General features: G+C 46.0%; 3 protein-coding genes across 8 annotated transcripts in view; 2 read left to right on the forward strand and 1 right to left on the reverse strand.

The window, feature by feature from the left end:
* Window positions 1–2705: 2705 nt before the first annotated feature.
* On the reverse strand, window positions 2706–11538 carry slc25a25a (solute carrier family 25 member 25a). The gene is made up of 10 exons (XM_042100594.1): window positions 11290–11538; window positions 9504–9627; window positions 9298–9385; window positions 8552–8663; window positions 7044–7202; window positions 5915–6067; window positions 5647–5754; window positions 5253–5420; window positions 4958–5108; window positions 2706–4649 (listed from the first exon to the last, which is right to left on the reverse strand). Exons 1-10 carry the CDS (start codon window positions 11446–11448, stop codon window positions 4462–4464), a joined length of 1410 nt encoding a protein of 469 aa, XP_041956528.1. The 5' UTR covers window positions 11449–11538; the 3' UTR covers window positions 2706–4461.
* A 6751-nt stretch (window positions 11539–18289) lies between these two features.
* Window positions 18290–20423, forward strand: naif1 (nuclear apoptosis inducing factor 1). Of its 2 annotated transcripts, XM_042100629.1 has the most exons (3): window positions 18290–18859; window positions 19232–19276; window positions 19813–20423. In XM_042100629.1, exons 1-3 carry the CDS (start codon window positions 18418–18420, stop codon window positions 20301–20303), a joined length of 978 nt encoding a protein of 325 aa, XP_041956563.1. In that variant the 5' UTR covers window positions 18290–18417; the 3' UTR covers window positions 20304–20423. The 2 variants fall into 2 exon arrangements, with proteins under 2 accessions (XP_041956563.1, XP_041956564.1); XM_042100630.1 differs by lacking the exon at window positions 19232–19276.
* A 1593-nt stretch (window positions 20424–22016) lies between these two features.
* fam102aa (family with sequence similarity 102 member Aa) overlaps window positions 22017–26097 on the forward strand; it is a 38066-nt gene continuing 33985 nt past the window's right edge. For all 5 annotated transcript variants that reach the window (XR_006033543.1, XR_006033545.1, XR_006033546.1 and 2 more), the window contains exons 1-2: window positions 22017–22442; window positions 22555–22888. Coding sequence is in view for 1 of the 5 variants with exons in the window: in XM_042100618.1 (XP_041956552.1) it covers window positions 22743–22888 (146 nt within the window). In the remaining 4 variants the exon portion in view is untranslated. The remainder of the gene's footprint in view (window positions 22443–22554; window positions 22889–26097) is intronic.

A 26097-nucleotide genomic window follows, 5' to 3' on the forward strand; every position in this document is an offset into this window, starting at 1 on the left:
ACAATTTGTTTGAACATTGGGTCCATTTATCCACTTTTGGAATATGTATAATATTACCATGTAAAAAAAAGTTGTTTCTGTAAGGTTGCACACCATATTTATGATGTAAAAAGAGTGTCATTCTCCATCAAATTCAATCAGATCAGTTACAAACAATAAAATATAGACCTAAATGAAGATTTTAACAACAGTTCTATTTGCGTATGCACAACTTTTTTTTCCATGGTAAGGATGACCTTTGCATGGAATTGCCCTTATACATGTCATAATAACACTTGTATTGCAGCTTTATAACTTAAGACGCCCATATACACAGCGGTGTCAAATCACCCCTCCACGGTCCTGCAGCCGCCCTGCCAACCCCCCCAAAACACACACATTTGATTGCACCTGTACACTCTGTACAGAAGCTTGCATATAGTGTTCTGATGGTTTATGGGATTTATTATGACCGCCGCGCATTTCTTTTTCGCATGTCCAAATTTCCGTCAAGGATTCCCGGGACACTGAAAGACCGGGGTAGACGAAACTTGGTGGGCATGTAACCCCATATGGATAGCATGGAACCATCGTTTTTCATTTTGATCTGTAGCCCCCCCCTGCTGGACTGCACCCCCCGAAAGGAGGGTAGGGCAGACACAGTTTTCTGTGAATATCTCGAGAACCGTAAGGTTTAGGAAGACCATTTTTTTTTGTATGTTGATCTCAAGGGGCCATGTCAACCCATTCCACAACCACTCATTTCATGTATAGCGCCACCTAGTTAAATACAAAAAAGTAAAAATGAGGTGTTGTAATCGCAGGTATCTGTGTCCTAACATAGTCAAAACTGCACGAAATTGGAAGTGTAGGATCATTATGACACCCTCTGAATGCACACCAAGTTTCGTCGAATTCCGTTCATGGGGGGCCACACAATAAATTAATTTATGTTACTAAACACCAACTGGCCTGTAGGTGGCCGGAGACAGTTTTCTGTGAATATCTCGAGAACCGTAGGGCCTAGGAGGTCCACCTTTTTTTTGTATGTTGGTCATAAGGGGGCATGTCAACCCATCCCATTACCACTTATTTCATGTATAGCGCCACCTAGTTAAAAATTAAAAAGCAAAAAATTAGGTGTTTTCACCACAATATCTCTGGCTGACATGGTCAAAACTGCACGAAATTGAAAGTGTAGGATCATTATGACACCCTCCGAATGCATGCCAAGTTTTGTGAACTTTCGTTCATGGGGGGCCTTACAATAAAATAATTTATGTGTACATTTAGTGACCGTACACCAACAAGGATTCCCGGGACACTGAAAGACCGGGGTACACGAAACTTGGTGGGCATGTAACCCCACATGGATAGCATGGAACAGTCGTTTTTCGTTTTGATCTGTAGCCCCCCCGCTATACTGGACCCCCCGAAAGGAGGGTAGGGCAGACACAGTTTTCTGTGAATATCTTGAGAACCGTAGGGCCTAGGATGACCAATTTTTTCCGTATGTTTGCCTCCAGGGGTCATGTTAATTCATTCCATGTGCACACATGTGCATAAACAGATACACACACACACACATACATTTACAGTAATCATACGTATGACACATACTCACACAGTAGACATATGTATGCATGCATGCACATGCACAAACACACATACGCAGGCAAACACACAAGCACGCACACACACACACACAGACACACACACACACACATAAACTTGTACACGCACACATGCACACAATTCAAGAATTTCTCAGAATTATGAACAGGCAAGATGGGGGTGGGGTTGTATAAAATTAATTTTACATGTGAAATCTATGAACTAATCATGTTTTGGTACTTGTTGTCTAGCAGATACCAGTGAGAATTGAGTGTGGATAATGCAATTTAGTGAGACCGTTAGAATCATATAGGCCTTTCAGCGTGATTTCTTTTTGTGGAAAAAATGTGCTGGACTGGGCGGCGGTCATATTTTGTACCGCTCTGCGGTACATCTAGTTAGTCACATGCTTGGTCGTACAAGAGCAAGTGCAATAAAATGGAGGGTTGCAACGAATCCCAACTGTGCAAAAGAAATTAGAACAATATATGATGAAAATATTCAAATATAATATATTTTAATATTATTTATGCTTATGAAGAATATAAAAGTGCAAACAAGTTATTTGTTGTGCATTCATTAGGTGTTCATGGCCCGTATGAGTTCTGTAGTTCAGAATTATGAAACCAACCAATATTTCAGGTGATTGTGAAGGGATGTATTCTGTTAAGTAGAACTGTTAGTACCACATAGTCAGACGACTTTTCCAAAGACTTGGGTCCTTTCAATACTAACACATGAGAGTGTCAGATTTCCCTGTTTATGATCTTCACCTACTTCAGTGAACTCAATTCTGTACCACACAGGGATGAGTACCACTGATGACGACGATAAGATCACAGATAAGCTCATTATTAGAACTCCAGACTAGTGTTCTTCACTTGGTTTGCTTAGGTCACAAATGGAAGCAGAGCAGTGACAACTTGTGACCACCCAACTGCTAATGACCCAATAACTGTAGATGTGGCATAAGATTTGTTCGTTATAACATTAAAATAAGCAGGTGAGCAGTTGTTTTAAGAACACATGATAAGATACACTTTAGATATTGCCACACAACAACTTTTACACCCCCCCCCCCCCCCTTTTAGAAACCGCTAACAGACAACAAATTTGATTTTAAAATGTGTTTTTATTAAGTCCAGAGTGTTCAGTCTTTTCAGATCTGTTAAATGCAACACAGAGGGCTAACAACAGAAATAGAAACAATACTGGCTAGCCATTTACTAAGTTACAAAAAACTTCATTATTCAACTGGTTTTCCCTGAGGTATCTTATCTGTTAATACGACATCTTGTATTTAAGGCCTAGGCTTACATTCAGTTGTAGTGAAATATACTGAAGAGAGATATTTTTGTTCCAGCTTTGTTGATTTACAGTCAACCCAAAATCACCTCAGTGCACCTAGCCCTCATCTCCTTTTTTGAACTCAACATATTTGGAATGATTGGCCCATACAAACCATCACATTACGTGACGAAACACACACAGACAGTGATTTAATGCTCTTCTCTCCCCCCCAACAGTGAATTACACAGAACATTTAAAAAGTGACTGAAGTCATTTAAAGTGCATTGCTTTTGAGTCAAATATCGATTTTTGAATCAAATGCGGCTTCTGTGTGCATGAACCCATTGATTTTCTACATCAACTTCTGCAAAATATGTTGAATTGAAGACCATCTTTACACCAGTCACCTCAATACTGAATGAGCAACCAAGGTTGATTCCTCTAGTTTAACAGGTCAATGCAAACATTTTTCATCTAGAACACAATCTGGCAGCTCATTAAAAAAAAGAAAGGAAATGGCATTTAATGCACCGATTTTGAATCAAGCTGAATCTTAGCAATACTCCGCATTCTCCCCTATTAGGCATCAGATTAGGCAACAGATTAGCTTTGAGGCAATGCCCACAGATCTAGCAATCTCAACAGATTAGCTTTGAGGCAATGCCCACAGATCTAGCAATCTCCCAATTATGAAAACACAATGACGCGCCACCAACCACTGCTGCGCTGCTTTAAACGACGAGCTCCATCTGCTGCCCCGCTCCACCAGTAAAAAATAAATACTTTCTCTGTGTGTCCGTACATAAATATATCCACCAGTCAGCCCAGTGGAACAGGGGTGCAGCAGAGAGAGCACCGATAAGATAAAGAAACTACCAAATAAATACCCCCAAGTTCTACCCAGGGTGAGGGCAGACCCACCCCTCCCACCCCTCCCCCCCCAGCAGTCCGAGCTGTGTGTAGTGTGAAGCAACCATGGTTGAGCCTCGCTCATGGCACTCGGTCTCCTCTCTCAGAGCTTGAGATCTCCCTCTCAGGGCGACAAGACTTGGTGCTGCTCATTGGGACAAACGCGGATATGAAGACGATCAATCGAATAGTGGGCATACATACTGTCCATCCTACATACATACATACTGTTAATGCTTTACATTGGAAGAATACATCAGACATTAGACGGTTTCTCAGACGCCCACAAATAAACACACACTCTTCAGCCTTTTTCCAAGCTAGAGGTGGATTCACAACACAGATTTGGTCCGAGCTTTCAGTATTCCAGTACCATGGTCTCTCCTCAAAGTTAACATAAAAAATAAATCTATTTCGATTACAGCAGCAGCGCTGGTTAAAGGCACCCCCGATCCCCTTTGCACAGCATTCATAATCCATACTTGTTCACTTCCTGAAGAACTCGTAGTCCAGACAGACGTTTGCCAGCCTTCTCATTCCTTCAGCAGGGCGACGCCTCAACTCCCTCACAGGGTCTGAGGCGTCCAGACTGAAGGACTCTTCTGTCCAGACCCTTCACTTCTCTGTCCAAAAGAAAACGATAAATCACAGCAGCATGGAGAGGCTTCTTCACCGCGACGTCACCCCCAGGGTGGACTTGATGTTCTCGTACACCACGTAGCTGATGCTGACCGCTGGGATGACCTTGAGGAAGTTAGGGGTCAGGCCGCGGTAGAGGCCAGTGGGGCCCTCGGTCTGCAGGATCTGCTTGAACAGGCCAGTCATGGAGGCCTGGGGGGCGCTGCTCTGTAGCGTAGCTGAGGACAGACACAACGAGACGCAAAGTCAGCAATGAAAGACGCAATGTCACCGGCAACAACATGACATTATATAAACACCATCTCAGTTATGCTACACACATAGGACAACAACATTCAGGCCAGTTCAGAATCCCAAGGTGGGAACAACCAGGCTATTAATACTATTTTTAGTTAACAGTTATGGTACTTAGAGGTCACCGTTGTCCAAAGTGACTTTATTGTCTCACGCAACATTAGTCCCCAGGCTATAACTATCCTCTGGTTGAAGGGGTGTCCCAGAGGGGAGAGGGAGAGTAGGCGCTCACCTTGTGCCTGCATGCGCGTCCGCACCAGGGCCAGAGGGTAGCTCGCCAGCTGACCGCACGTGCTGGAGGCTGTTCCACAGGCCAAGAGAACCAACACGCCCGGGTCTCTGCTGTCAGAACCGTGCCGCTGCAGCCAGGAGTTCTTCAGGGTCTGTAGGGGGAATACGAGGGTGAAAGGTCACAACTCAACTCCTACTCACTCAGTCACTGTTCCACTGAGCGATTCTCTACTGGACTGGCATTTACAGCTGGACCACTCTCCAGTAGAGTGCCATGTTGCTAGGCACCTACTCACCTCGTACACTGCCAGATCGATGCCCGCGTAGGGGATGATGCCCAACATGTTGGGAACATAGCCTTTGTAGAAGGCACTCATGCCCTCCCTCCTGAGAATCTGCTTGGCACAGTCCGAGATGCCAGCGTACTGGCCCGTCTTTCTCAGTGCCAATCGGGTCTTGAGGACCTGCAGGCAAACATGGCAGCACAGGACAAGGTTAGAGACTTGCGTTTGGTCCACAAATCAGCAGTTGTAGACTAGAGGTTATAACCATCTGATGAGTTCTTATGTCGATTGTTACACTTTGACTGTTTACAAAACCATTTCACCCTCAATAGTTTTTACCCATAACCCATTTCTGCAACCCAGCGCAACAACAAATGGACTGATTGATTGACAGCTGTCTGCTCACCTCCATCGGGTAGATGACACTCTGGGCGAAGACTCCTGCCAGAGAGCCGGCCACAAAGCGCTCCGAGATGCCAAGCGTCTGCCCATTGCTGCCCATCAGGCGCTTAATCTGGTTAGAAGACAAGGAAGGAAGGCAGACACTTAATGAGGATCGAGCCTTAATCAGGGGTCAAGGCGTTTAGAACACCTACAGGGGTAGTACTCTAAGACCACTCCAATGCCAACTCTGACACCAGGGCACTGGTGGTGCCAGTCAGTCGGGGCAGTACCTGTTCGTAGGCCATGAACTTGAGCGCCGACTCGGGGGCGATCTTAATGACGTTGATGCCGTTTCCTCTCCACAACGCGCGGACGCCGCCCTCTTTGATCATCTGGGCAAGGCCAGTCATGAGGCACATGTTGCCGCTCCGAGACCCGTGGACCTGACGGAACACACACAAGATGGCCCTCAATAACAATGATCGAGAAACGCCATTTCCTCCAGAACATTTTTATCCCATTTTACAATTTGCCTTTTCATTCTTTAAATATGACGTTGTATGGTCTGGTTCATTAATTCATGCTGATTAATACTTAGTAGTAATTACGCTCCTCTACTGTAAGACCCTGTTGCACTGAACAGAACTGTCCAAGGGTCTTAGTGCACGTTTGGGTTTGGCAAGACCAGATCAAAGGCAAACATTTCACAAAATTGTAAAGCCCTTGAGGTCAAGTGGTTGGTGCAGCACTTGACCTCAGTGGCCCAGATCAAACAAGGCTGCTGACGCACAACTGCTGCAATGACATGGACCCGACTTTGCCCCCCGCATCTGGAACTGCAGCCAATCAGGACGAGCAATGCAACATCAACCGCTTGCAGCCAACCAGAGCACAGAATCGAGGGTGTGTGAGGCCCTGTGCTTTCTGATTGGCTGGAGGCAGGCACAGCTGCCGAGCTGCCGAGATTCCGAGACTCTTTCTCTCACACATGCACTCATTAACTAGAGTGCGAGCGTGCATGTGTACTGATTAGCACATTTATGGCTCTTGGGTAAGTACTCTTGTGTAATATGTGATATCTGCCTCAAATTGTTCCGTTCACTAGGCTGGGAGAAAGTTACGCAATCAACCTACTTTCCCCTCAAAATGCAAGGGAAGGGAAACATATAGGTTGCGTAAAATGGAAGCCACCCTGTTCAAAGATCTGAGACTGCCAGAGTAGGTCAGGTCATGTGACAGCATCGTACAGACCAAGTGCCCTTCCTCGCCCCCCCCCACAGCACCTTCATAGGGAACATGAGCAAGTACATATGAACTATTGGGGCCAAGATGTTCCCTCGGTGAGTGACGCATGGAGAGTTTGAGTCAGAGAGAGTGAGTGTGTGTGTGTGTGTTTAAGTCTGTGTGTGTCCTCCTCACCTGCATGATGACCTTCAGGCGATCCAGAGGGGCGGTGAAGGTCCTAGAGACTGCGCCTGCGCCCCCTCCGGCCACCAGGTGGCGCCACCACATCCCCGTCAGCTTCTCCTCCTCTGTGAACTCATCTGGGACCATCAGGTTCTCCCCGACATCAAAGATCTGCAGAGAACACACACAACCAATCAGACTCCTGGAAAACAGAACAGCACTTTCTGCAAACTAGTCGGTCTAAAACTGAGCAAACTGTCACACAGCATCTTCTGAGTAGCCCCATCTTTGTGCCATTTGGCAGCATCAAGATCAACAGGTTTTGTGTTTGAGCCCCACTATGCACACAAAATGGCACTTATTAACATATTGATCGGCAGATCGTGCGACAGGGCCCTGTCGTGCGTCATTGAGAGCTGGTCATCGTGGTCTATGGTCCAAGTCACACCAAACTGATAGTCTTTACCCTTTGGAACCTCATGGGACACTAACCCCACCCATCCCCCCCGAAGTGTAAATTTCACCCAGTGCGTCACTGGGGGGCCCAGAACATGGTGAGGGGCTTCCTACTGCAAAAGGCCAAAGGGCCCCCCAGCATTACACAGCAGCCTTCACAGCTGCGCTTACATAACATAACATAACATTCTAGGTCAGTGTAGGGGTGGGGTGGGGGTGGGGGGTTATACATATGACTGACTAAAGATAATTGAGACGCAAATCTATATCATACTAAAGAGCACCCATGGCAGAGATAAGAGAACTATAGAGTACACTACATGGGTTTTCCCTATTAAGCACTTCTGAGCTGAGCTGAGCTGGCCCTGCATAGCCAAAAAGCCAAGTTGATACAGCTTGAGCCGTTATTACGATCTGTGTCTTTGGAGTGGATGGGAACACAGTCCTTTTGGCAAGAGCATGCGGGATGTACGGAGTGTTTTGAACACCACAGAGTGACGCAGGTCAATTAGCGGGTCCCCACATAAACTAATGCTGCTCGACATTTGGCTGGCCTGTCTGCGTCTGCCCAGCCCTCCTCCAGGCATCCCAGTCTTTATTATTAGCTACGGGCAAGACTGGACCAACTCTTGGCACATGAGAGGCAGACACGTCAAAGATTTAGCGTCAGGCACACTGGCCCTGCAAAGCCGTCTAGTGGCCTGGATCACAGTGTCCTCCAGGCAGCCTAATTCTTGGAAGAGGATATTTCGAGCCCTTGTGCTTCGAGCGCAAAGGTAAATTAAAGCTCAGGACACTGTTGGCAGGGGTTTTTAAGAGTGTACTAAGAGAGAGAACCACATTCAGAAACCTGTAAGACACCAAACACCAACATCACGAGAGCAGGCCCTCAGCCCAGATACACTGGATCCGGCTAGGACCGGTTGGTTGATCTGGATAAGATTCAGAGGCTAACTGAGGGCAAGGGTGACAAGGCTGGCCGATTAATTGTCAAAAAGAAGAATTCTAAAGCTTAGCTTGTGCCTGCATACATACGAGTCTGTGTTTGTCTGTGTGTTGCTCACCGTTGAGTGTTTCCAGTAAAGAATGATCTCTGGGAGGTTCTCCACAGGCTGTAAGGTGGGGTAATTCTTCCAGTCTTTTGAGTCGATGGTCATCGTCCCATTCTTGTCCATACTACAATACAATTAGAAGAGTATACACATTACAACAGGCCCAAAAGGACTGAACGAGGCATCACAATAGCCACTTCAGAAGTCATGTGTAGATGTTTAGTCTAAATGCTCAGATTTAAAGAGGGGTTATAACTTCCTGACCAGGAAAAATATATTGGCTTCGCAAATGTAGCTTTTACGGCACAGATTTTACACCATCATGCATTACGATAACATCATTTTCAATGAGTGCCATCCTACACACAGTCAAGTAGGTGTTGAGATGGAGAGAGGGGTTAAGCAGAGAAAAGGCTGGGCAAAGCACGTGGAGCAGACAAGGTCATTACTTACAAGGTGGCAGGGAACCAGAGAGTGGTCCCTTCTGCCTGCAACAAGCACAAGCCACAGAGAGAGAGAGACAGTCAAGCCCAACCACAGCAGGCCTAGCGTTTAGAAGACACAGTCAGCACTCAAATCAGGGTACTAGAGGTGTTTTACAAGCAGGTCACCGTGGTGATTCATGAGCTCTTAGGTAACTTAACAGACTACACCGAGATTACACAACTGCCTTCGTCATCCCTCACCCAAAGCCATAAGCAGCCGAGGCTTGGAGCGCCGAAGCTCGTTGATAGATTGCGGCTTTCGTTTAAAATTACCTTGTGAGAACTTTTTCGGCCTGCTGTAGCGTGATGTAGACGCCAAGGTCTCGTAGCGACTCCACAATCTCTTTGGCATCAACATGACCTGAATGAAGAGAAAGACAGCAAACAGACACGATTAAAACACTGCAGTCTGCCACACCAAAAAAAATGCCCAGTTCTCTCTTAGTCCCAGAAACGCCGATCTCCGACACCTCGCATACCTGCACTTTTCTTATCCAGCGTCTTGAAGACGAGCTTCAGGTCCTTCTCGTGGTCTTGCAGGTAATGCACAAACTCCTCAAAGTCCAGCTGGCCGTCCACTTCCTTCTCCTCCTTCACACTTTTCTGCAAGGACAAGATGGCCGACATTACTTACACACAACACCAAAGGAAGAGAAACCTGGACACACACACACACACACACACACACACACACACACGACTTTCCTAGACATCTGCGGTCCAAATGATGATTGAATACATTTCAAATGCAGATCAGGGTATTACTTAACTGGACATAACTAACAGGTCAGGGATGTAGGCTAGCCTAAAGGTCACAGTGTCCAGGACACAAGCAGTAGGGTAACTCGATAGCAATCATAGCATCACTTGAGAACCGGGTCACGCACAATTTCAACCTAGTGATGTAAAATAAGCAGGACTTAGGCTGCACAGCAGTAACGTGGCCAGCTTTCAGGCCTACATATCACTCAATCAGGCTTGAGTACATAGAAATAAGATAAGCTGCCCATTACTCAATGATTTCATCACATAGCAGTCCTGCAAAGGCAAACTGTTCCCTGTGGCTTATGTGGGTGGGCTGCCTGTGTGTGTGGCCGCCTGGACACCTCTTCACACTCTTAGTGACCAAATTTAAATTTACACCGCCACACTTCGTGTCCTGTCTGTCTGATAGTGTGTACTGGGCGCAGTAAGTTGGTAGAAATGAAACACATAGACGGATCAGACATGCAACTGGAGAGCGCCATCTGCACAACTCCCGTTCACATGCAAATCAGTGTGCTAGTGCAGGTGTCAGTCACGGTCGTCTATGTGATCAGGAAACAGTTGTTGCATGCGGCCAGGGGACTGACCAGCTGGCACCCGGCCGATCCTGTGCAGTGCACTTTAGAGCAGGCGTCTTGAGATTTGGTAAGATGACCCATTTCACTAGTATGAAGATAGACGCCCCTCTCGAACAAGTCATGCTCGAGCGCCTGTTTAATTCGCACATGTGAGTGAGAGAAGAGACTCCCAAGTTGGGTCTCCACCTTCTGTAGGGTCTGCTCAGTTATCACAGTCCAGAGGAAGTGGAAGACCTTTATCTCAACGCAGTTCTTATAGAAAATAGTGAAAATATTGAATGCATTTTTGCTATAGTGCACATTCCAACATTAAAAAGGAGTAAAATTACTATGTTGAAAGTATCATTATTAACTAAAATGTTGCCTGAAACTTTTGCACAGCAGGCTATTGAATTTCAAGACAAAATGGCTAAATTATTGGGACAATCTGAGAGAAGCATTTTACACTAACGGCAGGACCATGCAATCGACTGCATACCGAAGTTACTGGAGCCTTCTGTCACCTCGATCGATAGTCATGCCAGATCGCAGCATTTGCACTCACACAGGGTTGCTAACAAGTTAGCATAGGAGTTTCACTCTGAATTGCACAACAGTTGACAGGATTGTGTTTTTATTTGCCCGATAACATACCGATCGACAATTGCTGCACCTTTAAGATCTCAACGGCAAAGTAGCGCTAGCTACAGTCCACGTAATCGGAATTGCCGTCCTTATTAGGTGGTTAGGCAGAGGAAGCGCGTTAGGGAAGTCACATTTTTCGAGAAATCCAACCCCCGGCCTGTGACCGTATGACTCATGGTTTAGGTACGCGACGAAACTGATATTTCAGGACAAAATGGAACAGACATTTCTGCTAAATTAGATGCGTGCAAATCGTGTAGACGTGAAAAACGCTCATAAATAAAGTACAAGCCCTTACCTTTCTCCATTTCTGATAAGTAGTAAATTCCTGAGATGGGAGTAGCACGCTTAGCTTGAACAAGGATTTCAGCTCGGATGGAAGTCCATTTGACTCAAAATAATCAACTTCGATAGGATCGGAGTTCGAAACAGGCACGTAAAGACAAAGGGACAACATCTTAAATTAAAAACTGAAAGTATGCGCAATAAATAAATAAATAACACACGATGGGTTTGCCTCTCGGCAAAAGAATACTGAAATGCCGGTACGGAAGTGTGCCACATGCTATGAATAGGAAAGAGCCACTCCCACACTCTGCGTCATCATCTGTAGCACGCTCCCATTGGCCAGTAGTACCAACGTCTCCCCTGCTCTCTTTGGCCTTTGTTCTTGAGGTGGGCGCCAAGAATTTCAAAAGCTGGGCTTCCTGCCCACACAATTGACATTTGCATTTGCACCATGTATTTCATCTAATCAGAGTGAACGTTTTCATCATGATCACTAGTTACATAGCCAAAGCAGTGATATTTGTTTCTAGTAAGAGCGTGTAATACGTTGAGATGATGCTATGTCCCATATTGCTGGAGGATGCAATACATCTTTTGAATATCTAATTGCAGTAGCCTATAATATTTTTTATATCACGCACCAGCAATGATAACATCCTGTTTTAGTGAGTTAGTAAGGCGTAGTAGTAAGCCTCACATGCACTTTGTTGCACAGGTTTTGCTGCAGGACATTTTATGAAACTAAGCAGTTAAGCTAGCTATAGGCCTACTCTGCAGTGCACCCTCATTTATAGTCAAATCAAATGTTTTCTCCAAACATTCTCAATAATGGTTGATGAGGTCTGCGTTCGGCCTGTAACTTGACTGACATGGATTGCTGGTTCCTGCTATCTTACTTGACATTTTAAAAGTTATTATCATCCCATCTTTACCCATCATTACATTACATTACTCCGGCCTTCTGGTTAGCGCTTCGGACTTGTTACCGGAGAGCTGCCGGTTCAAACCCCGACCAGTGGGCCGCGGCTGAAGTGCCCTTGAGCAAGGCCCCTCACTGCTCCCCGAGCGCCGCTGTTGTTGCAGGCAGCTCACTGCGCCGGGATTAGGGCTAGTCCACACATACGAAACCGATCTTTTTTTCCTCCGTCTTCCCTGAAACCGCATCAAGAATATTTGCGTCCAAACGGATCCATCTCAACACGACTCAACACGTTACTTCATAACCCAGGCCTATAGGTGGCACTGTTTCTTTACAGAAATTGACCAAAGTTTGTGCTTTACAAACAGACAGAATAGGCTATGACGAAATGGCTAGTGTAAGGAAACCAGAATTGTTTGTGTGGACTGATGGGGAACAGTCAACTGTAAAACTAATTAACTTTATTTTACGGTTTGTGAAGGGTGCAGTCCCGTCCTTTATTTGGCTAACGCAGGTAGGCCTACTAATCACCTTTACTTTCTTTGGTTGTAGGATAGTCCGTGATTCACATTAGTTTAGGCCATCACCGCAATTAGGCTACTAAACGCAAGGCTTACCCAAGTTCTAGGCTATTCTGTCGCCACATTTATAATATTGCTATAAAACCTTCGTTAGTAACAGTCAATACGTTTGCCTGCATCAAATCGCGCATTTGCATTCAGTGTGCTACCATCGGCTTAACGTGAGTTCTAAGCGTCTTTGTATGCTTATATCTGATTTCACTCGACTGAATGCATGTATATATGTTGTAAGACATGTAAAATAAATGAATGACAACTGGCACTACGCACAAATTAATGTAGCCTAAACTTACACCGCACTTTCCTAATAACTTAAGTTCTCTCGCGTCACTGACAGTAGCTAATGCATTAAAAAACACCGGGAAAAAACAGTGTTCAGTCCACCAAGTCATAAGCTATCGGCGCTGCGCAGCACCAGTTGTGATATTTATCTTAATGAGTGTAATCGTTGGTAATGTCATGTATGAACTAGTATTGTTAGGCAATACTATAAGTGCAAGTCCAGGGCAGCTGAGGTGTGGCGATGACATCATCGATAGGCAAGCAGGATGTTTCGCTGTCTAAACGAATTCAAACGGGCTACGGTTTCAGATTTCTCCACTCTGGGACCAGGTTTCAGAAAAGTGCGGTTTCGGGCAGTGCGTTTACAGGATTTGTTTGGACGCTCGGCCAAGACGAAGCAAAACCTCTGCGTTTAACCTAAAAAGCGTCTCCGTGTGGACGGGCCCTTAGTGTGTGCTTCACCTCACTGTGTGCTGAGTGTGTTTCACTAATTCATGGATTGGGATAAATGCAGAGACCAAATTTCCCTCACAGGATCAAAAGAGTATATATACTTATACGTTCCATCATTGTAAAAAGGAAAAAATATACAGTAGGCATATATTGACATATTAATGATGATGCAACAAATCCAGACCTCATTCCTATCCAAGAATGCTCTGATGCCTAACTTTCAAGGTTGATCTGACATTCCTCTCTTAAGTAGGGTGTGTGTGTGTGTGTGTGTGTTCAGGCCATCTCTTTGTGCTGACATCTAAGGATTGCCAGTTGGCTTGTAAAGTACCACTGCTGTGCCAATAGTATTAGCTGACAACAGACCATGAAATAACAAAGCAAGGTCTACTCAGAACATGATAAACATGTTCAGGGGTTGGGATGATAAACATGTTCAGGGGTTGTGGTGATAAACATGTTCAGAGGTTTGGGTGGCCAGCATTAAAATGTGCCTTGTTTGATGACAAAACATTTCATGTTCCTGGATTAGCCACAAGCAAAACCAATAGTTCTGGCCGTAGCGCGACTGGCTGGGGCACCTGCACCGTACCCTGGCGACCCGGGTTTGATTCCCGCCCTGTGGTCCTTTCCGGATCCCACCCCGACTCTCTCTCCCACTCGCTTCCGGTCATTCTTCACTGTCCTGTCATTAAAGGCATAAAAAGACCAAAAAAAAAAACCCAGTAGCTCTGTGATAATGCCCTCATAGTCACAGTCACAAAAGAGATTTGCTAAACACACTGTGCACCATGTGGGCGAAATAGACCTCTGAAGTTTGCCTACAAAAAATAACCAAAAAGGCCATCTTTGCCCATATAAGGAGATCCGGTTGTTAATTGAAGCTAACTACCTATGGCAAGTTGCATCGCAAGTTAGCTCTGGGGTAGCAAAAATCTAAGTGTGCCTCCTTCACGTACCGGAGATCACAGTATCCACTCGAAGGCAGAGGACAAAAGTGTGTTCAGGAAAACGTCTGCATTTCAGACTTTTTCATCCCCGCCGGAGTTTAAGAGGTGTGATAAATCAAAATCCCCATGTTATTTTCCCATAGGAAAAATCGCCAGATACCGGATGTCAAAGATGGCTGCTTTTTTGTAGGCAAACTTCAGAGGTCTATGGCAACACACTCCGCACCATGTGGGCGAAATGGCAACACACTCCACACCATGTGGGCGAAATGGCAACACACTCCACACCATGTGGGCGAAATGGCAACACTTCTACACCCCGGAGAGGCACCACAAGGAGAATGCAAGGCAGACATCCTGAACTTATCGGCCGCCTGCGTCCCATGATGGACATCTGAGCCTGAGGGCTGTCCTGCTGCTATTTTGGGGGAGTCACACACACGGCGACGTACAGAGAGACCACGGGAGCAGGCCAGGCCAGGCCAACACTAAGAGCTTTGGAGGTCAACCAGTGTGATCTTCACACCAAACGACACAGGAGGCCTAAAGGTGGTGACGTTTCATGCTGAAACTGAGGTGATATGTTGTAATGGGGGCAAACGACGCAAAAGATCTAATGGGGTGACGTTTAATGGGGAATCCGAGGTGGTCTGTTCTAATGGGGGCATATTGATGTATTAATGGGGAATCCGAGGTGATCTGTTCTAATGGGGGCATATTGATGTATTAATGGGGAATCCGAGGTGGTCTGTTCTAATGGGGGCATATTGATGTATTTAGTTATTGGGTGCTTTACTGTTATAGGCTGATTGGGGGAAAACTTGTTTTTATTCATTAATGTAATTTTAGGACTTGTTTTGCCGTTGTTTTTCGGTTATTAATTGGTGTTTTTACTTCACTATATCAGCTGTACGCTATGCTGTTTTTGTACTATGCCCCCCACACACGCCCACACACACACACCCACACACGTATACATCTGCCCTCAACTTCAAAATAAGACACCTAATTGCGGTCAGTAACAGGCTTTGATAATAACTACAGCAAATACCCCCCTCACCCCTCCAGCCATGGCAAGGTCAAGTTCCACAGTAGTGCATCACAATATAGTGTTTGGCCCCAATGTGCCGTGTTTTGATCTCAGCAGATTACAGGTGGCTGTCTACGCCTGACGCAGTAACTGATAACCTTTACAAAAGGGGGTCAGCACGGCAGCTGCAAATCAGGGAAAACAGGATGCTATTCTCTCTATCTATTCTCTCTATCTTTCCATGCTATTCTCTCTATCTCTCTCTTCATTATGGGCCACGGTGGGATTGGCAGACATAACACGTGACAACAATAAGACACGGAACATCTAATCAGTTTGAAGAGAAACAATTATCACCTGGATGCTTTCTTATCTTTTTATGGCTTCTCCTGCTCAAGAAAATTAATGAAAAACAACCTGTTTTGTTCACCTTTGGTTGCATATAATAACAGTAAAAGGTTGCATATAATAACAGTAAAAGCACCATTTTTGAGAAGATATTTCTATTATAATTTACTGTGGCGTGTCAGCATAGGCACAGTTCCGGAGTTGTTAACTCCCATAACTCCTGTTTTTGTTTATGAGTCCATAAAAACTCTGTGACGAAAGCATTTCCACAAATCTCTGATTTGTTACATTTACATTACTAAATGTATAATTCATCTTGAGAGAAAAAGTTGTCTTCAATTTAGGCCTAAGACATTGTAAACACTTGTCTTGTCTTGCCCATCTTTTATGCAGTTTAAAGTAACTAAGCATATCTTCAAATGAAGGGAAGTACACGTCATGTGTACAATTTGAGGTTGTCATTTGTTTTTATTGTTTAGAAATGCTGTAGCCCACATGAATACAGTGTACTTTCAAAATGCCAAGAATTGCCATAATAAATGTTTGTTATGTCAACAGTTGTGCTTTACTCAGTATGCTTAGAGTCTGCCGAGCTGGCACACCTCTTTAACCCTATAACTCTGTAATGACAGTGATACGCCACTATAACTCTAATACAGTGACACACCACTATAACTCTGAAGACAGAAATAGGCTGCTCTCTGTGATAGGGCTGCCAGCTGGCTGTACTCATGAGGCCTGCCAGGGACCGGCCTGTCCACACATGAAGCCAACATGTGAGTCGTAGGACACACCAAATCAACACCGTTGCCAATCACGAAAACAATCATGATGAGAGGGTTGTTGTAATAGTTATTACACATAAGATAAAACCTTTGAACCTTCGGTGAAGTGGTGACATCATCTCCATCCGTCGCCATCTTGACTCCACCAGCTGAACCCTTGGGAACCTCCGATCCTTGGAACAAAAACACCAACATTCTGTTCCAGAACGTGCTGATGCTGCAGAACGTGCTGAAACACTTCAGAAACAGCGACTGATGGACTACACTGAACAGCAACCAGACTGACAAAGGGAGACTGCTCAAATTGTTTTTCTTAGATCAGTCAGTCAGAGACAAAATATTATTTAGAAACTCAGTCTTTCACTACAAAGAATCCTAATGAGATGATTTAGCTATGTTGGACTATACATTGCATGATTGTACAGCATATGCCTACTTTGGACACTGTGTGTGAGCTGTTCTTGATATACTTTGCATTAATGTATTAATGCAGGCTCAGGGTTCACACAAAACTTGAGTCAGAGTATCCATTACGTGGTGTGTGGTGGAATCAGTGTGCCCATTAGCATCAGGGGTGTGTGGTGGAATCAGCGTGCCATTAGCATCAGCCAAAAGACCCCTGATAAAGATCGCATGGTTAAGCCCAAATGGCATTTAAGTACAAGTATAAGTATATATACTTTTTTGATCCCGTGAGGGAAATTTGGTCTCTGCATTTAACCCAATCGGTGAATTAGTGAAACACAAACAGCACACAGTGAGCACACAGTGAGGTGAAGCACACACTAATCCCAGCACACTGAGCTGCCTGCAACAACAGCGCTCGGGGAGCAGTGAGGGGTTAGGTGCCTTGCTCAAGGGCACTTCAGCTGCGGCCCACTGGTCGGGGCTCGAACCGGCAACCCTCCGGTTGAACGCTTCAGTGTCTATCAGGCTTTGGCTAGCGACCACCATAGATGACCTGATACTGAAATACTTAACAGCTTTCAACTCACCGGAAGGGTGTCAATTTTCTAACAGGACTTTATCTTCCCAAGACCAGATAACTATTTCTTCTGCTGCAGAGGTTTGCAAAGGCAGTGCAGCTGATATTCAGAGTCCCAGGCCAGCTGACCGATGTTGCATGAGCTGCCATGTGGCTGCAGGGAAAGTTTTGTGGCCCATGGTGGGTGAAATAAGATAATCCCATATGCATAGTGCACAGTGATGTATTTGTTTGGATCCTTGGTTTTTGAAAATGTAGGCCTAATTATTTATGGCATGTCATGTTCACCCTCTAAACACACACACACACACACACTTTTCCCTCTACCCTACTTACCTCTAACATTAATATTTACATTGCTTGAAATAAATTATGTCTTCATGTACAGAGGAAGAAAATAGCCTATAGTATAAGATTTCATGACTCATCCAGTCTATTTCCTGCAGCAGCCATGCCTCTGTAGTGTTTTGTGTTCCTAAGCGGAGAAATATCGCCACCTGTTGGATACTTTCTGGAATAGACCTGTGGCCAGTCAAAGGCTGAACCACCCATTTTGTATTTGAGTGACAGTGTATTCAGCAACTACAGAGGGTGACGAAGTGTACCCCATAGGCATGGTTGAACCAATCAAAGTTGTCATATGGAGGAGGCGGGACTTCAGCCATTACGGACGCAAACGTTGTTGTAGGAAGAAGAAGCCGATTCTAGAAGCCATTACGTTGCGCAGCTCAGTCGAGAAAAACTTACTATTTTTACGTATATTACGCACTTTTATTCTTTAAAAAAAGTAATATTTCATATAGTCATGGCATCACAAGCTAAAAAAAGGAAAATGAATTTCTCTGAAAGGGAGGTGGAAATCATTGTGGAGGAGATGGAAAAACAGAAACACATTTTAGTTAACCACTTCAACGCTGGCGTTACTCACATCGCCAAAAACAATGCATGGATTGAGATACTGAAGCGTGTAAATGCAGTGACTACTTGTCAAAGGGAACTGGCTGAGGTAAAGAAGAAGTGGTCAGATCTAAAGACTGAAGTGCGGCGGAAAGTGGCTCAGGCCCGCGCAGCAATGGAAGGCACTGGCGACTGCACCTCAGTGCCAGTCATTCTGACTTCCATGCAGCAGAGAATCTGTAACCTCCTGGGAGAAGCCACAATCATCAGCCTTCCCGCGGGCGAAGCGAGCGCAGAGATCAGTGTTCCTGTGCCAATGAGCTCAGCGGCTACGGTCACTCTCACGCAAAGTAAGTCAATTACGTTAACGTACGCTAAAAGAATAGGCCTAGGCTTTGCTTGCGGGAAGTGCGCGGTGAAACGTGAGACTGACGGTCCAGTAGGCTATGCTACGGTGGTAGTTCACTAGGTGAACTCTGAATGTTAAATATTTATAAGTGCCGATTGCTCTGACCGTTAATTAATTTGTAGACTGAAGCAGACCTAGGCTTAGTCGACAGATCAGAAGTAGGCATAAAGTTGGATTCTATGAGATATCCTGTCCTGAATACCCTTATTAAGTTTAGAGCCATATAGGCCAAAATATTTTTTTTTACATCTGACACTTAAAACAAATAGTTTGTGCAGTTGTGGTGATGTGGTGTCTCTTTGTGTGTAAGCAGACACCCAGACTGCCTCTGCGGCCTGTGAAGTTAAAACCTTAGAAGGTAAAGTCCTTTCCTATTTACGGAACATCCATTGCCATCCATTAGAATATCCATCAGCTCCTTCAGTTCCAGATCAAATGAGGTAGCATGGGGTTTAGTATTGAAACCATATGACACATTCACTTCAAATGTTGGATAGTCGTGATTGTTATTCTTCCAAGAACAAGAAAACCAGATTCAAATGCCAAATTCAGATGACATAACCTCCGGAAGAGACTGAAAATGACCCTTTATTATGATGCTTGAAAGAGTAGAGAGGAAGTTGGCCATCTCGAGTGTATACCGTCTGTATTGGTATGTGATTTGGGTACTTGGGGCGTGTGTGTGTGTCAGGCTTGTGCAAAATTCCAGAACTGAATTAAAACTGGCTCTTAAATTCCAATTCAATTCTTGAATTTCATTTGCATTTCAATTGAGGTAGCAAACAGGAAGCAGAATTGCAATTCGAATTGTGCACAACCCTGGTGTGTGTGTGTGTGTGTGTAGTGGCTGATGTATGTGTTGATGCTTATGTGTGTGTGGTGGTTCCTGTTCAGGTGAGACCACTTACCACACGCTGGAGGAGGGCATGGTGGAGTACTGCACCACGGAGACGCCCGTCACCGTGACAACGGAGGCGGCGGCGGTGGAGGTGCTGGCGGCGCAGGCGACGGAGTGCTCGGTGAAGCCGCAGGAGCTGAAGAGCCGCATCGCGCTCAACTCGGCCAAGCTGCTGCAGGAGCAGCGCGTCACCAACCTGCACGTGCGCGAGATCGCCCAGCACCTGGAGAACCAGAACGACCTGCTGCAGATGATCCGGCGCTCGCAGGAGGCGCAGGCGTGCGCCCAGGAGCGGCAGGCCCAGGCGCTGGAGGGGACGCAGGCCGCGCTGCTCGCCCTCATCCAGATGTTCCGGCCCGCGCTCAAGGACCTGCGCAAGTTCCTGCAGAGCGCCAACAGCCTGGGGGGCGTCGCCGTGGCGACGTCAGGGAGCGAGGGAGCGGAGAGCAAAGCCCCCGCCACCCAACAAGCCGAGCACGTGCAGTAGACTCAGGAATCTGTGTGTGTGTTTAGATTTGTTTACTGACGTGTGTGTGTGTGTGTGTGTGTGTTTAGATTTGTTTACTGACGTGTGTATGTGTGTGTGTGTGAGTGTGTGTGTGTTTAGATTTTTGTTTACTGACGTATGTGTATGTGTGTGTGTGTGTGTGTGTGTGTGTGTGTGTGTGTGTGTGAGTGTGTGTGTGTTTAGATTTGTTTACTGACGTGTGTGTGTGTGTGTGTGTTTAGATTTGTTTACTGATGTGTGTGTATGTGTATGTGTGTGTGTGTGTGTGATTTTAGATTCGTTTGTGAATGTGTTTTGTTCATGTCTGTGGGTGAAAGTACATGTGTATGGCTCTGTAAACTCTGTTTGTGTGTGTGTGGTGAAAGTAGATGAGAATAGCTCTGTAAACTGTGTGTGTGTGTGTGGGTGAAGGTAGATGTGTATGACTCTGTGAACTCTGTGTGTGTGTGTGTGTGTGTGTGTGTGTGTGTGTGTGTGTCATTCTGTCTTAGTGGGAGGAAACTGGAGTGCTTCTGTGAAGTGTTTCTCAATGTCTGTGTGTGTTTGTGTGTGTGTGTGTGTGTGTGTGTGTGTGTATGTGTGTATTCAAAATAAAGTGATTTTGTGTGGAACCGCATTTGTGTACAGGAATATTAAAATGTGTGTTTGACTTGGTCTAGGTTGTGGAGTATCGCGCCTATGCGCTGGTTGCAGTAGATAGTACTACGTTGTACATACATTGGGACTGAAATATGATGATGGAGTTTTATTGTGCAAAACTCCTGGAGTGTGTTTGCTTATTGTCTGACTACGGATTTTACAAGCCATGTTGTATGATGGTGCATCAATATTTTGGTATTTTTCCCCCTGACGTTGTCTTCCTCCGAAGTTGAATAACTTATTTTTTATTTTCTGAACATAATTTATGAAACAGCAGAGTGACTACAAATGATAGGACAGATATTTGAATGTGAACGGTTCAGTGTACACTCCATTTGAATGCATTTGTAAGAAATCAGTTTTAAAATCAAGCATTGAGTTTCAGTCAAATAAAATACTTGTTTTGGCCTTATTTGTATTTCAAGATGCATGGATTTTGTCAGACAGAAAACAAATCCAAGAAGACATGAATGTTCAGAGTTGTTGAAATACAATATCTGTCATTGCAAACTCATTAAATTCGCCATTACCTTACTGATGCCTGATATTTCTTTCATTGTCTTAATACTGAACAACAGACCATGTCCAGTCTTGTCATTATTCTGCAGAAGACCAGACAGATAATTAATTATGTGAACTGGAACGAGTCGCCAGATAGAAGGCACTGTGTTCCCCAAGCAATGCCACGTTACAGCGCCAGAGGTCGCTGTACCAGTTGGCTTTGTAAACACTCATCAAATCATACATGGTGTCTATTTAGCTACATTTTTTGCGATGTAGTCAGTGTTTTTCCCCCTGTTTGTTTTGTCCTTATACAACATTTGACTAAACTGTGAATGTGGTTGGTATAATTATCCTTCTAGAATTTACTTAGCCTTGTAATTCCTTATTTTCAAAATGGTTAGGCTACCTTATGTTTGAAGACATGACTTTTGTAATTTGTTAGACATTTCGTTTGGAAAGCCGGGGTAACAGTCTTCTAACAAATCCTACCGTTATGACGCATATATTAGGGCGGCGCTTGAGTAGCCTAGAGCGGAGTACAAAAGTCTCCCGCACAATTGAAATCGGAGCACTTCCAAACATTAGGCTATGAGCCTAATAGTAACTTTCAATGTTTGTTTTTTTTGGATGTCATGATGAAAAAATGTAGTTGAATCTTTTCCCCTTTTTCACAAAAGCGGTTGCCACATCAGTATCTGAGGTTTAACCATCTTTTGGATTGCATTGTGCTTGTGTTAAAAGTGTTTACAGAAGGGTATAGCCTTTATTTTGCAGACGCTGAACACATCGCAGACTTTTCTTTCCGTGCAGCATAGTATACCACGGTGCTGTTACCCCAGTTGTAACCGCTAATAACAACAGGCTACAACAGGCTTCCAAGGTGTACGAAGAAAGACTGAAACAATCGAGTTCAGGACTATATTGTCTGTGGAGGTCTCTAAGCAAGACATACGCGAGCTGATGATCCCGGAGGAGGTAGGCTAGGCTTCATTTCTACTTCTTTGATATGATGACAATAAATATTTTTGTAATAGTCTGGGGGTTTATAGGACTTCTGCGTGTTTGTTGATCGTTGTTTGTTTTACAGGCCTTCTCCGTTGGCGATAGGAGATGCGGATGAAACAAACGATAAGACAGAAGAACTTTCAGGCCCCGGACTGATTGCTGCTATTCACCACTGGCAATGCTCGTCATAAAGTTACATTTTACGCGTTAAGTCTCCCTGTTTTACTTTTTTGGTTGAAGCACTACGTCTCAGCACAAGTCCACAGACCAATGGCGTTTCTAATAAAGAAGAAGAAATTTAAGTTTCAGACGCATTTCACGCTCGAAGAACTGACAGCCGTGCCTTTTGTGAACGGAGTTCTATTCTGCAAAATCAGACTGTTGGATGGTGGAGACTTTGCCAAATCGTCCTCAAGGTAAACTCTAAGACCACCCGTCATTTGTATTCAAGTTTAAGCGAGAACCTCGTATTTCCACGGATACTTTATACTATGGCATGGCATTGACTATTGGTAATATAGACAATGCATGCATTTGACATGGGTCATTTTATAGCCAAGTGTAATGAAAGCCTGTTCTTTTGTATTCCTTCAGAAGAATAGGCCTATGTGTTGTAGGCTGTGTGTTATCCATCATCGTATCATTACGTCCATGAGGTGTGATTAGACTGGTTCTGTTAGCACCTGACCCTGGCTCAGTAATTCTTTTAGTCTCGTGCGCTCAGGAGCCACTGTTGCCATGGCTTTTATTCAAGGTACAAACTAAAGGTGGACTGCGTTTTCCTCTCATTAAGGAACTGACGCCAGCGGTGACTGGATTGCAAATATGAATTCCAAATACAAGGACTAGCCTACACACCGTGTGTGAACTGAAAGCTTAAATTTGCATGATTTCCCACTATTCAAATAAGATGAGCCTTTGCCCGGTGGTGAGAATAACACTGTTCCTGGTAGTCAGGTAGGCTAGGTGATGCAGTGGGTGACATCCTGATCCCCGGTGTTCTGGAATCATTTTCATGTTCTCTCAGACGCTGATATTACGGATAAATAAGATCAGGTGTGTGTGTGCACCTAGGCCTATCTGCATTCTCATGTGCATGAACTTGAGTGGTTGTTAACATAAGTGCTTGTATGTAAGTTGCATGTGTTTTGTGGACAGGCAAGAACAGAACATCCTTGATGTCCTCTAGGCCCCAGGCCCACACACATGGCAAAAGCACCTCTATGAATCTTCCAACTCTGTTGAGTTCTCTTTTCTGTTCTGGCGTAAACAAACCCATGTGGTGGTACGGTGCTGAACTTCATACAGCCACAGCACTCATGGTGCGTTTTTCCAGGTGGGTGTGGTGTAAGTGATGGATTGACACAGAAGAAGACCTATATGCTGAAATGGATAGGTGAGGGACCGATTGATAGGTCAGTGATGAATACAGATGAATGTACTGGGATCAGTAGAATTGAATGGCTGAATAGACAGCGAGAGATGTATGAATACATGTGTGGTGGTTTATCACAGGGAAGAGAAGAGAAGAGATATGAGCGTACAGTATGTGTGCTGGTCTATCACAGGGAAGGGAGTCGGGGACAGGGGGTCTGGCTTCTGTCACTGTTGGTCTGCTGACGCTGGGACTGCTGAGGGCTTCTGCTCGGTTCCGTCTGGGTCTGCTGAGGGCTTCCGCTCGGTTCCGTCTGGTTCCGTCTGGTTCTGCTGAGGGCTTCTGCTCGGTTCCGTCTGGTTCTGCTGGGTCTGCTGAGGGCTTCCGCTCGGTTCCGTCTGGTTCCGCGGAGTTCCGTCTGCACCGAGAATAACAGGAAGGACATGATGGCACACTGACCACTAACAGAAGTCCCTTTCTCTCTCTCACACACACACACACACACACACAGACACACATACACATACACATACACATACACACACACTTTCTCTTATGCAGTACACACACACACTTACACACTTTCTGTCATGCAATACACACAAACACACACACACACACACACACACACACACACACACACACACACACACACACACACACACATACACTGTTTGTCATTTATTTCTGTTCACTCACTTAATCTCTCACACACACTTTCCTTCACTCTTTCTTTTCTAAAATGTCATTTAGCTCCTCATCACATAAACAGCAGTACACAGTACAGTGTGTGTGTGTGTGTGTGTGTGTGTGTACTGCATGACAGAAAGTGTGTAAGTGTGTGGCCTTAGCTGCTCTTTTCCACACCCCTCAGCACCAAATGGGTTGATTGTGGTAGAGAGAGTGTGAAGGAGTCCCTTTGCACCTAAACACAACACTGCTGGACCCCCAGAGGTAGACCCCCTCAGGAGGAGCCAGAGGTAGACCCCCTCAGGAGGAGCCAGAGGTAGACCCCCTCAGGAGGAGCCAGAGGTAGACCCCCTCAGGAGGAGCCAGAGGTAGACCCCCTCAGGAGGAGCCAGAGGCTCTGCTCACGCTCCGGGGAGAGATCGGGCACTGCCAGGGCTGCCAGGGAGAGATCGGGCACTGCCAGGGCTGCCAGGGAGAGAGTGGGCACTGCCAGGGCTGCCAGGGAGAGAGTGGGCACTGCCAGGGCTGCCAGGGAGAGAGTGGGCACTGCCAGGGCTGCCAGGGAGAGAGTGGGCACTGCCAGGGAGAGATCGGGCACTGCCAGGGAGAGATCGGGCACTGCCAGGGAGAGAGTGGGCACTGCCAGGGAGAGATCGGGCACTGCCAGGGAGAGATCGGGCACTGCCAGGGAGAGAGTGGGCACTGCCAGGGAGAGAGTGGGCATCGGCAGGGTCACCCTGGAACTGCCACTGTTCTGTCCTGCTTTCTGGCATCTGGCAGCCCTGGCAGTGCCCGATCTCTCCCTGGCAGTGATCGGGCACTGCCAGGCTCCTGAGATCGGGCGCTGCCAGGGAGAGATCGGGCGCTGCCAGGGCTGCCAGGGAGAGAGTGGGCACTGCCAGGGCTGCCAGGGAGAGAGTGGGCACTGCCAGGGCTGCCAGGGAGAGAGTGGGCACTGCCAGGAAGAGAGTGGGCACTGCCAGGGCTGCCAGGGAGAGAGTGGGCACTGCCAGGGCTGCCAGGGAGAGAGTGGGCACTGCCAGGGAGAGATCGGGCACTGCCAGGGCTGCCAGGGAGAGATCGGGCACTGCCAGGGCTGCCAGGGAGAGAGTGGGCACTACCAGGGCTGCCAGGGAGAGATCGGGCACTGCCAGGGAGAGAGTGGGCACTGCCAGGGAGAGAGTGGGCATCGGCAGGGTCACCCTGGAACTGCCACTGTTCACTGGCTGCCCACCCACCTAACATCTAACATTTTCATTGAAGTCACACACACACACACAACACACACACACATGAGGGTGCAGCTGGTTGAGTGGGGTGCATGAAGGCACTTGGATGAGAAGAAATGAGGCACCTACATTTGCTGCTGCGGCTGCTTCTGTTGGGGCTCCTCTCAGTAAAGCAGGAGTGGGTCGGAGGAGTGTGTGTTGTGGTCGGGGTGCGTGTCAGAGGAGTGTGTGTTGTGGTCGGGGTGCGTGTCAGAGGAGTGTGTGTTGTGATTGGGATGCGGGCCGGAGGAGTGTGTGTAGTTGGGGTTCACGCTGCAGGAGTGTGTGTTGC

The sequence above is a fragment of the Alosa sapidissima genome, chromosome 8 (genome assembly GCF_018492685.1).
Source record: "Alosa sapidissima isolate fAloSap1 chromosome 8, fAloSap1.pri, whole genome shotgun sequence".
NCBI classification, from domain to species: Eukaryota; Metazoa; Chordata; class Actinopteri; order Clupeiformes; family Clupeidae; genus Alosa; species Alosa sapidissima.

Excerpts from the sequence above, each read along its gene's own strand:
- slc25a25a (XM_042100594.1), bottom strand. The coding sequence starts at position 11,448 with ATGTTGTCCCTTTGTCTTTACGTGCCTGTTTCGAACTCCGATCCTATC. Across the intron at positions 6,068-7,043 it reads GCCTGAAGGTCATCATGCAG|GTCCACGGGTCTCGGAGCGG; the intron begins GTGAGGAGGACA and ends GTGTTCCGTCAG. Across the intron at positions 5,421-5,646 it reads GTGTCATCTACCCGATGGAG|GTCCTCAAGACCCGATTGGC; the intron begins GTGAGCAGACAG and ends GTTTGCCTGCAG.
- naif1 (XM_042100629.1), top strand. The coding sequence starts at position 18,418 with ATGGCATCACAAGCTAAAAAAAGGAAAATGAATTTCTCTGAAAGGGAG. Across the intron at positions 18,860-19,231 it reads TACGGTCACTCTCACGCAAA|ACACCCAGACTGCCTCTGCG; the intron begins GTAAGTCAATTA and ends GTGTGTAAGCAG. Across the intron at positions 19,277-19,812 it reads TGAAGTTAAAACCTTAGAAG|GTGAGACCACTTACCACACG; the intron begins GTAAAGTCCTTT and ends GTTCCTGTTCAG.